Source organism: Nicotiana tomentosiformis, chromosome 10, assembly GCF_000390325.3.
Source record: "Nicotiana tomentosiformis chromosome 10, ASM39032v3, whole genome shotgun sequence".
In the NCBI taxonomy this organism is placed as follows: Eukaryota; Viridiplantae; Streptophyta; class Magnoliopsida; order Solanales; family Solanaceae; genus Nicotiana; species Nicotiana tomentosiformis.
In genome coordinates, this window is record NC_090821.1 from 75,145,590 (window position 1) to 75,159,946 (window position 14,357).

The window sequence follows — 14,357 nt, forward strand, 5'->3', positions numbered from 1 at the left end:
ATGACATATTACAACTTATAGTATATTTATTGAGCTTGTAATTTGCTTCAGTGCCAACTGAGATTCCAAGCACATTTTCATTCACTATCTTAAGTACAAAATAAGTAGTTTTTGTGCACATTTAATGTCTCTTAGAATCTCATAACTACTATGAAAGAAGGATCATATAACATCCCAATAACCTCTATCGCACTTTTCCATTTGATAGAACCTATTTACATTATTGGCTGACATACAGTATGCTCTGATGCCAATGTTCAATAAATCATCCTAACTAAGATATGAGGCAGAAATCAGAAAGAATTATAACAAAACTGTTGACACACTTGGCAATGATGCACGAGTTAAGCGACTTTAACACCACTTGGCCGTTTCCCTTCCATGGCGTCCTTCTTATCACGACAGTCAGCACATAGGAACGGACCTTGCCAAGGCTTTGAGCTCGTCGAGAAAATTGAACCAGCATGTACTGATATGCCTTCGCTTGCAGCAAGGTCAACCTGGCAAATAGCACAGATGAAGAGACTGGACATTGATGGACCATTTGAATCCTCACTCCCTAATCTGCAATCCACATGATAATAAAATGATCAAAGTTTTCTTCTTGGAAAAGTGAGAACAAAAAGTCAAGAATACGTTCCATTCTTTTGACATTCTGGAATGTTAGCCTTGATTAGCAAAGGCCAAAGAAACTCTTAGGGGTCGTTTGGTAGGATGGATAAGTAAAAATAATCCTTGAAAAAAATTTATTACCACTTTATCCCTTGTTTGGTTACTAATCCTTTATCCCAGGATTAAAAATAGTACCGGGATAACTTATACTTGCCAGAGGGTGGAATAATAATTCCAGGATAAGTTACACAGGATAAAGAAGTAAAATTAACAATCTCAGGATTAATACAATATACCAAACAGTCATTAAGAAATAATACCAGGATAACTAATCCCAACATAACTAATCTCAGTATAACTAATCCAAGCATAACTAATCCCAACATAACTTGTCTTTACAAACAACCCCTTAGTGCACTCTTAATGCATTTGATTCCCAGACAATTCTTGTCGTTAACTAAAATCCATATATCATGATCTCTTTGTCAACTGACTCGTACCTTTACACATGCGACAAAGCTACAACCTATATTGCACGGACTCGCCAAAATGTTGCGGACTCGTGTCGGAACCTCCAAAAAAAGTACTACTTTTGGAGGATCCAGCATGCACCCCGAGACATTTTTGAGAATCGGGACAACATAGGCTACAACAAGTTGCATTTCTAAATACTGATTGATTTTGAAGAATCTGACCAGTATATAGTGATATATCATCAGATACCCACCAACCACAACAGTGTAGAATCTACTCAAGTCAAAATGTAATACCAAGCTACTAATATGATATCAGTGTGAAAAGGCTATATGTGAATAAGCATCTTGATATCTTATATCAACAAATTTTCTCTAATTACTCCAATCAACATCAACTGAAATAAAAAAAGCTTCATGAAATATTAAACTATAGATTGAAGGTTTCAAAGTTGAAGAGAATGCTAACCTTTCAGCAAGCATTGCTGATCCTTCTTCAAACAGTTCCTCTACAATGCCTATAGCTGACAGCTTTTTCGATAGTTTAGCAGTAGATTTCTGTGACTTTCTTCTGAAGAAAAGAGATTGGAGTTTGTTATATTTCTTGGTCGGAGTTGCAGGCTGTACAGTGTTATCGGGAGGAATTATGTCAACTACTATGCACGTCGTGTCATCCTTCAGCCCACGCGTCCTCAAAGCTTCCTAAACAATCAACAAATTGGCCATAAATTTAACTATTTCTCAAACAAAAAGCTTAAATCCGTTAAAATCTCTGTCATCCAAAATACTTACTCCCTCTGTCCCAATTTATGTGCCATACTTCTCATTTTAGTCTGTCCCAAAAATAATGTCATACTTCCTTATTTAGAAGCATTTTTACTTTAAAATTCATACTTTACCCTTAATGAAATGATCTACATCCACACAAATATCTATGGCTTGTTTTAGACCATATGTTTCAAAAGTCTTCCTTTCTTTCTTAAATTCTATGTCGAGTCAAATACTACCGCATAAAATTGGGATGGAGGGAGTATTATGGATGCAAGGAATTCGTGTGAACGCCACTACCTTCACAACTTGCCTAGCAGCAAGCTCAGCAGGCAAGCCACGACAAGACTTTGCAGCCATGTCCGACGATAAGGAGTCCCAAATTCCATCGGATGCAATGATTAGCCTTCCACCTGCAGTTGATAGCTTCACAATGTTGAAAAAGTTAAGGCCTAAGACATCAGATATAGAACTGAAAAGAATACAGCAGGATTTGGTTACAAGAGTGTAAGAAAGACAAGAGAGTTATTACTTTTACTTGTTTGACATATGGTATTGGAACAATGAATTCCCCTACATCCATATCTCCGATTGATCTTGAAAGACATAAACCTCCTGGCCAACAGCGAAGAGGACCAACCTGCAGATATTAACAAAAGCTTGTTTTACACCAGTAATGTGATGCCAGAACGATTTTCCTATGCTCGATCAGACACAAATTTTACAACTCACCTCAGTACCAGCAAAAATACTAAGTCTTCCTACTTCACCACCACTTGCTGTGACACGCTCCCTTCTGCGAATAATCAAGAGACGGTGAACATTTTCATATCAACGGTTAACCAGAAAGGAAGATTTAGAAGATAGAGATAGACGCTTACTCCTCCGCATTTTCTTCAAGCCTATGGTCTACAGTTAATTCTGAAACAGCACCACCCTGAGTATCCAAAATGCAACGCGAATCTCCAACACACGCAACTGTCACAGTCCATCCATCAACAATCACAAATGTAGCTGTGGTTCCGGAAGTTTGTCCTGCAGTGACAAATGAAGGCATATATGGAATTAGCACTACTGAAGCATGAATTTAAGACAATTACCTCGAAAGAAGATATGCAGAAAACACAAATTTCATGCCTTTTCTCTGGAACTCCTTATCAGTTTTCACAAAGCCTGCAACTAGTGCACGAGGCAAAGCGTGTAGCCACTCGTCCCTCCCTAGTCCACGAGGAATGGCACTCAAAACATGATTTAGTAAATGATCCTTTGAGAACACTGCGGCTGCTGTCCCATTATGTCCATCAAAGATCTGAAAAAAAGAGGAATTATAATCTGATGAACAATATTATCTATACAGAAAGATGGAGAAATGTATCGCGATGAAATGGACCTGAATAGAGCAAAATTGATGCAAAAGATTCATATGTGGACTCCATCTAATTTGGAGAAAGGTGGAGATTGATTGAAAATATGTTGAAATACATACCGCGAACACAGAGAAGGAGGATGAAGGATTGCCTTGAACTCTCTGGCAATCTGATTTCATCAGAAAATAATCCTCACCTTTCTTGGACTGAGCTGCACATCCATATCTAACAGTTGGCTTCTCCATTTTTTCATTCCTCAGTTCTCTGCTAATCAGTGCTGCTAATGGCACAAGATCATGATTTAACCTATGCCTCTCTTCTCTTGACCCCATTTTTCCTCCTACTAATTAATCCAAGCTAAACCTCACTAATTCCTCCACAACCTCGACGCTTATCCTTTGTTTGGTCGAATTTGGATAATATGAACTTCTCGCGTTCTCCTTATCAGACAATTCAACGCCAGGGGCGGATCTAGTATGCAACATACGAGTTCATTAGAACCAGTAGCTTTAGCTTGACATGTATATGAGTTAAAAATTTTTACTAAAAAGGTACGAATAAGAGAATTGGGACCCAGCAAAACAAATGGACTGTGTTAGGATACCGAACTCGAACGCGTTCAAATCCTGAATACGCCTTTGTTCAACCCAACAAACATTTACTCCCTGACAACCTCAATATTCCCAAATAAGAGCTCTCATAAAGTTTCAAACTTTATCTCCAAATCCAATCACACACTACAAAAACACAACAATGAACACATAAAACAAGATGAAACTTCAAGAATCTCCTAACAATTTCATTCCAAAATAAGAACTCTCTCAAAGTTTCAAACTTGATCTCCAAATCCAATTACACACTACAAAAAACACAAGAACAAACACTGAAACACATAAAGAACATGAATATTCAAGAATCTGCTCAAAACTCCATTTCATCACTTGACTTTTGCTAAAACAACCTAAGAATTTACCTCATTAAACAAGGCTTTTTACGTACTATGTTTCTCCCCGCAAAAAAAGCCAAAATGCAGATCTGATAGTGACTGCAGAGTCAAGAATTCACCTCCAAGTTAACAAATTTAATAATAAAAACTTTAAAAAAAAAGGAGCAAAATCAAAACGGAAACAAAAACGCGGGTTGCTGACAAGATATGAACTGTAATAAACCAATCATCAAAACCCATTACTTAAAAAGTTTTTTCACTCAAAATAAATGAGCAAATAAACAAACATTCTTGAAAGAGAGAGAGAGACATAATAATATACACATAAATTAAATTCAATATAAATAAAACAAATGATATGAATTTTAGTATTTTACTTGGTGTAAGATATATAACACGTCAGCAAGAAAGAAAACAACAGCCAACTTCATAATTACAACAACAGAAGTAAACACAGATATTGTCTTCCTCTTTTTTTAGTGTAATTACTAATAAAGAAGTTACATAGAAATGTAATTAAAAAATAAAAACAGAAAGCTGACCTGTTTGTTCGAAGAAAGATGATGGAAAGTGAAAGAGCTGACTTTGATAGACTGTGAACTACATTGTGCTTTCTGTTTTTTACCGACTTTCTGGTGCAGCTAAGCTTTATCTTTCTTTTTTCTATTTTCTAATTATCTTTTTTTCCCTTTAAATATTACTTATAAGGAATGGACAAAAAAAAGATATTTCATCTTTTGTCTCTTGTTTTTTTTTTTAAATGATAATGATCTTTTTTCCTTTTTTTCATGTTACTTATAACTTATAAGGATTGGGGAAAAAGATATTTCAATAGACATTTCCTCATTTTAAAATTTCTTAAATTATTTTAAAATGTTTTCAGTGCCGAATTTTTCTTTTAAATGCTTTAGGATAGTTATTTTTATCTTTTCTAAACAAGTTGACTCTTTATATTTTTTATTTAATTCTGGATCTACCTCCAAGCGTTCTTATAATTTATTTCACGAGTCGCCTTCATCAACATTGGATAGTTTACATTAGTAATATAAAAAATTACTGACACCTTATGTTTACACTAAATTGCATTGATGATAGTATCCTTTTGAGTAGAACAAAAGAAACTTATTTGGATAAAATTCATAGAATTGTTTTTCCTTAAATTTTGTAACTGGTAAGTAATATCAACAAGAGACATTTTTCCAAATTTCTGTCCAAAAATTTTACGAGAACAATAATATACCCTAATCCCATAAATGAAATTTGAGGAAGATAGTATATATGCAGACATTATCTATAACTTGTGTAAGTAAAGAAATTATTTTAGACAGACATAAGTGTTAACAAGAACATGCTAATAACAAAATGGAACCAGAGAAAACATTAATCTTTGGGTACTAATAACTTAATTAGCAAGTGATTAATCTTTGTTGAATTGGATAATACTAAAGTCATGTTTTTTTAGAAGATGCAAAAGATCAAACATTCATGTCATAGGATACTAGCTAGACTATTGGTAAAGGCATGTGATATCAAACATCAGACACCTTTTGCCATGTGCCAATTTTTTTTTTTATTTTGAAAAAGCAATAAGTTGAGGAGAACAAAATGAACAATTTGTTATAAAATAAAAGCAACTTAGTAAAACATGAACAAGACATGTTGTTATGAAATAAAAGCAATTTAGTAAAACATGAACAAGAAATGGAGATAGAGAGAAGAAAGAGATTTTCTTCTTCAATTATGTGTATTTTCCTATCTATTACAAGGCCTTTATATAGGCATGAAAAGTGAAAAAAATATATCATTGAATATGTCATTAAGCATAGAAATATGTCATGGAATATGTCATTAAGCATTTGAGAAGATCATGGAAGAAGAGTAGACATCCACCATAATTTTATTTTTCTTATAACACTCCCCCTTAGATGTCCATAGATAATGTGCCTCGTTAAAACCTTATTAGGAAAAAACCTTATAGGAAAAAAAATCCTAGTGAAGGAAAAAGAGTACACGTGTTTAGAAATACGTCTTTTGGTTGCCTCGTTAAAAAAAATCTTGCAAGGAAAATCCAATGGGACAAAACCTTGTAAGGAAAAAAGAGTACAACGCATATTAACTCCCCCTGATGAGAGCATCAATTCACATCCTTGAGCGTTCGCATCCCAATCTTGTATACTAGTTTCTTGAAGCTTTCGCACATTGATATCACCATTCTTTTGAAGATCATGTGTGAAAAATAACTTTGGTGAAATGTGCTTTGTCCTATCCCCTTTTATGAATCCTCCCTTCAATTGGGATATGCATGTTGCATTGTCTTCATACAAAATTGTGAGTAGTTTGTCACACCTCAAACCACATTTGTCTCGAATAAGGTATATTATAGACCTCAACCATACACATTCTCGACTTGCTTCATGAATAGCAATTATCTCAGCATGATTAGATGAAATAGCCACGATTGATTGCTTAGTCGATCGCCAAGATATGGCAGTGCCTCCATATGTAAACACATAAGCTGTTCGAGATCGAACCTTTTGTGGGTCATATAAATACCCAGCATCGGCATAACCAACAAGATTAGGACTGCAATCATTGCCATAAAATAATCTCATATCGGTAGTCCCTTTTAGGTACCGCAATATGTGTTTGATTCCATTCCAATGTCTCTTTGTAGGAGCAGAGCTATATCTTGTTAAGACATTAACTGAAAAAGTTATGTCAGACCTTGTAATGTTAGAAAGATACATTAGTGCACCAATTGCACTAAGATATGGTACGTCGGGACCAAGAAACTCTTCATTATTTTTATAAGGTCGGAATGAATGTGCTTTATCCATATAAAATCGCTTTAAAATTATTTTAGTGTATGTTGATTGATGGACAAAAATTCCATCTTTCATATACTCAATTTGTAGACCAAGACAAAATTTTATCTTTCCAAGATCTTTCATTTCAAATTCTTTCTTTAAATAGTCTACTACTTTAGGAAGCTCCCTAGGAGTTCCAATGATATTTAAATCATCAACATACATGGCGATTATAACAAATTTAGATCCAGATCTTTTTTTTTAAAGACACAAGGACAAATTGAATCATTCTGGTACCCTTCTTTCAACAGGTACTCATTCAGGCGATTATACCACATGCGCCCTGATTGTTTCAATCCGTATAAGGATTTTTGAAGCTTTATTTAATAAATTTCTTGGAAACCTTAATATGCTTCAGAATAATTTAAATCCTTCAATTATTTTCATTATACGCATATCACGTTTTTCTTGTATTGCCAGATTAAAACCTGAAATAGCGACATCCACCACAGGAGAACATGTCTTTATATAATCAATGCCAGGATATTTACAAATCTTCTTGTGACACAAGTCGTCTTTATGTCTATCGACTTGACCTTCTTTCTTTTTTTTTCCGCACAAGAATACATTTATACCTCCACTGGCTTTATACTTTCAGGTGTTGGGACTATCCGTCCAACTTCATATTTTTCATGTGAAATCAATTTTCATTACGTATTTTTAATTTGGCCAATCAATTATCTGTCCAAACTTCATGACAGATTTGAGCTCAAGATCCTCGTCAATATTAATAACATTGAGCGCTACATTATATTAACAATATCGTCGACGATCATTTTATATCGGTTCTACTATTACCCAATAAAGACATAACTTATTGAGATCTCTTTATCTTATTATTTTCAGGTACCTGAACCTCTCCCATGAGGTCTTATGAAGTGTTATGTCGCGGTGCTCTTCTAGAGCACTTGCCTCCTTATTATGACCATCTTAAACATTTGTTCATCTCCTTCTTCAAGGAGTTTTATCTTTGGAACCGATTAGTCTATTATGCTTTATGCATGCCATGGACTCTATTCATTATGAACTTTATTTTATTTGGAACATTAGTAGCTGAATATGACATTTAGCTTTGGGTCAGCAAATACGCCTGGCAATATTTTGCAAATGAATTATCACTTGAATTTCAAGTTCACATTTTCTCGTACGAGGATCTTGATGTACTCATAATAATTCATTACATGCATTACTTTTTCAGCTGCCCATTTTCTCTCCCTATTGTTGGGATCACCAACACATATCCCTAGTCTTATTTGGGGATCCATCTTTGTACATTGTGGTGGAACAATTAAATCATATAGCACATTCATATTTCTATATGGAAATTATTTGGTTCCTGACCCTGAACCGATTGTGATAGGGAGAACTTATCATAACTTGGCTAGATGCGTACAAGTGCTGTTGTATATTAAATAATACATCACATACCAAATTTTATTTTGGCAATTTTGTTCTCATAACCAATGGTTTAGATATAATTGGAGGCATACAATTTCTGCTAAACCAACTTGGATTTAAACCAGTATTATCAAGATAAATCATCATAATTTATATTCTGGAACTGTGTTCTAATAATTTGAGCAATCAATCTTGCAAAAGCCAAACTACAAGTTGATAACAAATGCACATGTGACCATGGAATAGATGCATCTATTAAAATCATATAATAGTAAACGGTCCACATAGAAGGTGACTGAGCCCATATATTTATCACCTTTTATTCGTTCCAAAAATAAAGGGATTCAATCCCAACCTTAACTGGTATATCATGAAAATAAGCAGCACTAGAGAAATCTTGAAGAATCTTATATTTCTTCAATATATGCCAATATAATTCTCAATTAATTTTTTTCGCATCATAATTGAACCGAGATGGTCAATCGGTCATGCCAACTAATATTTGTTTCAGTAAACCTCTAGTTTACTTGTGGCTTGTGATTACATCATCATGCTTATACTTGTGTAGTACAAATAGAAGAAAAGTCAGGTAACCTTTCATATTTACCCGGTATGATTATAGTAATATAAAAATATTCAATCTTCTTTTCATTTATAGTCTCAATATGCCAACCACTTTGGCTAATATATTTGTAAATCAAAATATTTCTTTTAAGATTTACTACAATATTAATGTCATGAACAATTTCATTCATCCTGGTAGTAACAAATTAGTTCTTTCAGAGCTCTTAACTGCTTTTGTACTACAAGATCTTTTGTCACACCATCCATATAATGAATGTCTCCTTCACAAAGAGAATCATATCATAATAATTGTCATGTTCAAAATCATCACAAGCAAAATAATTTCTTGCTTTAATCTTGCTTTTAATAACTTTCATAAGGCATGACAAAATATTTTTGGCGCATCACATGCATGCGACCAATGATATATTCATGTAACTACACAATAATATTCATTATCTTTCTTTGTCTCAAACCTCCCTTAGAGGTGAGTTGTAGTATTTATCCAACTATGCACAAATACATTATTATGCATAATCTTTATCATATATATATATTTTCACATTCACTTTCAGGAATGAGTATATATATATATATATATATTCACATTCACTTTCAGGAAAGAGTATGCAATCTCAATGTTTATCACAAGTCATATTCTCTTCAAAGAATTTCTCCCTTTTTATAATTACCATAGTGATAACTATTATTATTTTGGCCTTTCGCACGCCCACATTCATTGGTCAACCACTTGTCTTTATTTAGACTTATCATGCACTGCTATCACATTCACTTCAAGAATGGAGCAAATCAAGTGGGACAAGCTTCATGCTTTTTCATGAAAATTACATTATTTTTTCTTTAGTTATTATTATTATCAATATGGTGCATTAGGACTCAAACCCAATGTCTTACCCATATAAAGGATAGGCCATAATGCATTGGAACTTGAATCCAACGTCGTTTCATCAACATAGTGCGTTGGGACTTGAACCCATCGTCTTACCCTTAATCTTTGGCACAATAGGCCAAAATTCACTAGGACTCGCACTCGAGCCTTTAAAATATTATTACTTCATAATTATAGGCATAAGTAAATTAACTTTCAAGAAGACATATATAACTATTTTAATCTTGAAACAGTTCTTCTGCAATAAAAATGCTAGTTAGGATATATGCCAATTTTGCTTTCAATGTAATACATCATGTTATGGTAAAAATATTATTACTAAATTATCTTAATAATTATCTATCATAGTATGTAAAAGGTCAGAACATATATATACGTTGGAATATTATCTTTGTCATATAAGAGATGTAGCAAATAAAGACATGCCTTTCCAATTCTTTATTTCACTAGATACAATTGAAAAAAATATTTTTACTAAACACTGCACATAAAGTTAATGCAAAGATATGAAAGTATGAATGGGTTGCGTACATGTGATATGCTCAAATATTTCGCATACTAAAAGAAACCTATAAAATTAGTTGGTGAAAGAATAAATACAACCTCATATTACAAGTGTGAAACACATGTATTTAATTACCATATAAACAATTTCGCGAGATGACATTAGCTCAAATAGAAACCAAATTACATGTGTTGCATTTTGATCGATGTGTTTAATAAGTTTTGTGAAATAAAGTAATCCAATACTTTCTGCAGAGAAACCACCCAAACAATGAAAGCTATAGTTTTTATGTTAAATAGGTGCCTAACTTAACAAAACCTTTTAGAGAAGATCAATTTATCTAAACTATATAAAATTATAGAGAATACATTTAAATTATTACGAGGATATCATCATGTAAGCGACAACCTAACACACTTTTATGAATTAGTTTTAAAACACAAGCATGATTTTGTAGTAAATATAGCTAGTCAATCAACTGATATTGTCCAATTGGAAAGTATTAATTCTAGAAAAATTACTTGGTATGTTACTCTTTCCACCATCATGTATCACCAAGTAACTAAAACAAGAGTTAAAGGTGAGAACATGACAGAAAGAGCATACTAATTATAAACCATAATTATAATTTATACTAGGTGTACATACCTCATCTGACTTATTTATTAGAAATGTGCATACCTTGTTTGTACGCTTAGAATGATCAGTAGAGGACAATTCTTACTGTTTGATGGCCATATAAGTGTGGTATAAGAAAAGTCCCAAAACATGAAAACTATTGAAGGATGAACTCTATATAACACACTAACAAAAGTCAAGACCTCAACGAAGCTAAGTCTACAATTCTGTTATCTCTTGTAGGAAGTGTAGATAAAATAGCAAATCGTGTTGATAACGTGTTATAAAATAAAAGCAACTTAGTAAAACATGAACAAGACATGTTGTTATGAAATAAAAGCAATTTAGTAAAACATGAACAAGAAATGGAGATAGAGAGAAGAAAGAGATTTGCTTCTTTAATTGTGTGTATTTTTCTATCTATTACAAGGCCTTTATATAGGCATGAAAAGTGAAGAAAAATATGTCATTGAATATGTCATTAAGCATAGAAATATGTCATGAAATATGTCATTAAGCATTTGAGAAGATCATGGAGGAAGAGTAGACATCCACCATAATTTTATTTTTCTTATAACACAATTGATATTTTTATTGGTGCGCTTGGGATTTTTTTTTTCTAAAAAATACTCATTTTTAAATATATTTTTATGTATTTGCTTGATGAGTGAAAAATATTGTGCGAATTGTTTTTAGTAATGATTGGTTATATACTATTATCAAATTGAATAGTGCTTCGATGAATTTTTATTATTAAATGTTAATAATTATATCTAATAACTTGTTGGAATTATGAAATTAAAAGTTAAGATAATTGTGAAAAAATTAACTTCCGCCCAAAAGTGAACCAAACTCTTTCCCCTCTTTTGGTACAAAATAATTTCCTTGGAAAATATCTGGCTACCAAATGCCAAAAAAATACTAATTTTTTTAGAAAATAATTTTAAAAAATATAAATATATATTACTACTCAATAGACGTGTTACATACACAAAAGTTTTCTTTAGCTCTTTCAGTAGTAAACAATTAAACATGACACTTGTTCACTTATATTTGAACAAGTACATACTTTTTTTTAAATCAGTCTATCATAATATAATTTACAAATACTAATTTTACAAATTTTCATTTAAAATTATTTATTAGCTCATTTACTTTTTTGGGTTAGAACTTTACTAAGAAAATTGAGCAAAAAGAAAGTAATGAAAATTCCTCATAATTATAATAATGGGTTGTAGTTTGCCTTAATAAATTAAACTGGTAAGATATTAAAAAGTGAATGCCATGGGACCAAGGGAATGTTACAAGATTCTTAGGTTAATTAAATTCTAAGGAATATGATTTAAAGTAGTGGGCATCCAATAAAAACAAAAGTTTCTCAAAATATTTCAATAAAGCATGAGTTGAAATTTCAACTTCAAATAATGAGCCATATATAGAATAATAGAATTTACTTCACAAAACGAATGCGATAATTATGGCTTCCAATTGATATATCCAATTGAAAGTTGAAACCTATTATTTGCTACTCATGGTAGGAATCATTGAGCAATAATATGTGAGTACTTTTTAAGTATACTCTATTTTCTTCAAGATAAATATAGTAAAAAAAATATTCATGCCGATTGTTTATATCAAATCATACTAATTTACTGTGGTTAAGTGATAAATTAAGATAAAAGTATTTACACTAAATCGGACTAATTTATTTGTTCACTTCAAATATTATATATTTATTAAGTTGATATAAACAACCGATATGAATAAGTATTTATCGAATAATTACATAGCCGTTTTTTTGGGAGCCAGTGCCTTTTTTATGCTTCGAAAAGAAGCAAATTAAAGGAGATACTTTAGTACCAAACAGGGAAACAAAAGTATGCAGAAGATTTTAACCAATTGTTCTCTGGTCTTTAATTTTTATTTTTTTGGTTTTTGACAAAATTCATTATGTTAATGGTTATTACTCTTTAAGTAGGAATTGGTGAAAGGATTAGAGTATCCTTAGCATGTCAATCAGTTTTTACGTTCTTTTCTTTTTTATTAAGCGGTGAAAATAATTAGTTGATGCCAAAATGCTAAGAAACTAATAAATTATAATTATCTAACTTTTTCAACAAAAATTTGATGTTTTGATTCTGAAATTATATGAAAATCAGTGTTTTTTAAGTTTCATCACAACTCATTTTCCATTGGCCTATTCATGTACTACTGTTTGAGTTATCTTCTTAATGATTTTCTAGAGATAATCTTTAGACAAAAGCAATATTTGTGTCATGTGCAAGAAGAAGAAAAAATAATTTAGGAAAACCATTAGTTAAGATTCATTGGGTTAATGACTCAATTAAGTCTTGTTTTACAGTTGGCTTCTGATAAGTAATTTTCTCTTGTAAAAAGAATCTTGATAGAGTTATTTTAAATGATTTTTTTTCTCTCCTTTTTCAGAAAGCAATGTCTTTTATGTTTATTCTGATCACATGATGACACTGCAGTTGAAATGGGAGTTCTTGAAACTAAACCAATAATAATACTGCCTCTCATTCAAATTAGATGAGGTACTTTCATTTTTAATCTGTTTCAAAATAAATGATATATTTTTAAATTTGGAAATAATTCAACTTTAACCTCTTCATTTTACCCTTAATGAGAAGCTTTTATAACTACACAAATGTCATGACCCCACAAAGTTTTTACCCCTTAAACTTTTAAGATCACAGGTTTCAAAAGTCTTCTTCTTTTTTCTTAAACTCTGTGTCGAATCAAAATGCAAATGCATAGAAACATATCGGTCATTTCATAATTGATATTGAGACGTTTAAGTGCACGAATTCGGATTAGTCGAACCTTAATTAAAACAGGAACTTGATACTGAATGAGAAATCCAACAACGTAACAACAACAATAACAACAACCCAGTGTAATCCAACAAATATAATATGGGGAGGCAGATGCAAAGCTATACTCTGGTAAATTAGGTTGGCTAGTTGATCACCCTTAATTGGAAAATTACACTGCGTATATAGGTAAAATATTAGGTTTTAGAGGTATATAATATGTATTGAACATCCTTTGTCGGGAATTATTTTTTCTTCTTTTAAGTTTGAATACCCATAAGAAAATTTCTGATTTCGCCACTATGAGGAGAGTAGTATATATGCCGACTTTACCCGTGCCTTATGCAGTTAAAAGAAGTTGTTTCAGGAGAAAGGAGTGCAAAACCTCACTCTAAAGGACTAATGGTCTCAAGTAATAAATAACCTATCCAAAATTATGTAAGTACTTTGACATTGAACAAGAATCCTAAGATATCAAGACCCAATTATGATTTG

General features: G+C 32.1%; 1 protein-coding gene across 8 annotated transcripts; it reads right to left on the bottom strand.

Moving 5' to 3' along the window:
* Positions 1 to 41: 41 nt before the first annotated feature.
* On the bottom strand, positions 42 to 4,826 carry LOC104086031 (probable protein phosphatase 2C 3). Of its 8 annotated transcripts, none has more exons than XM_033653361.2 (10): positions 4,709 to 4,826; positions 4,194 to 4,265; positions 3,340 to 3,691; positions 2,991 to 3,162; positions 2,735 to 2,888; positions 2,586 to 2,649; positions 2,386 to 2,493; positions 2,154 to 2,279; positions 1,555 to 1,787; positions 42 to 564 (listed from the first exon to the last, which is right to left on the bottom strand). In XM_033653361.2, the coding sequence occupies exons 3-10, from the start codon at positions 3,550 to 3,552 to the stop codon at positions 345 to 347; spliced, it is 1,290 nt and encodes a 429-aa protein (XP_033509252.1). In that variant the 5' UTR covers positions 3,553 to 3,691; positions 4,194 to 4,265; positions 4,709 to 4,826; the 3' UTR covers positions 42 to 344. The 8 variants fall into 8 exon arrangements, with proteins under 8 accessions (XP_033509252.1, XP_033509246.1, XP_033509245.1 ...); XM_033653355.2 differs by having other exon boundaries at positions 3,340 to 3,957; XM_033653354.2 differs by having other exon boundaries at positions 3,340 to 4,079.
* Between the last annotated feature and the right edge of the window lie 9,531 nt (positions 4,827 to 14,357).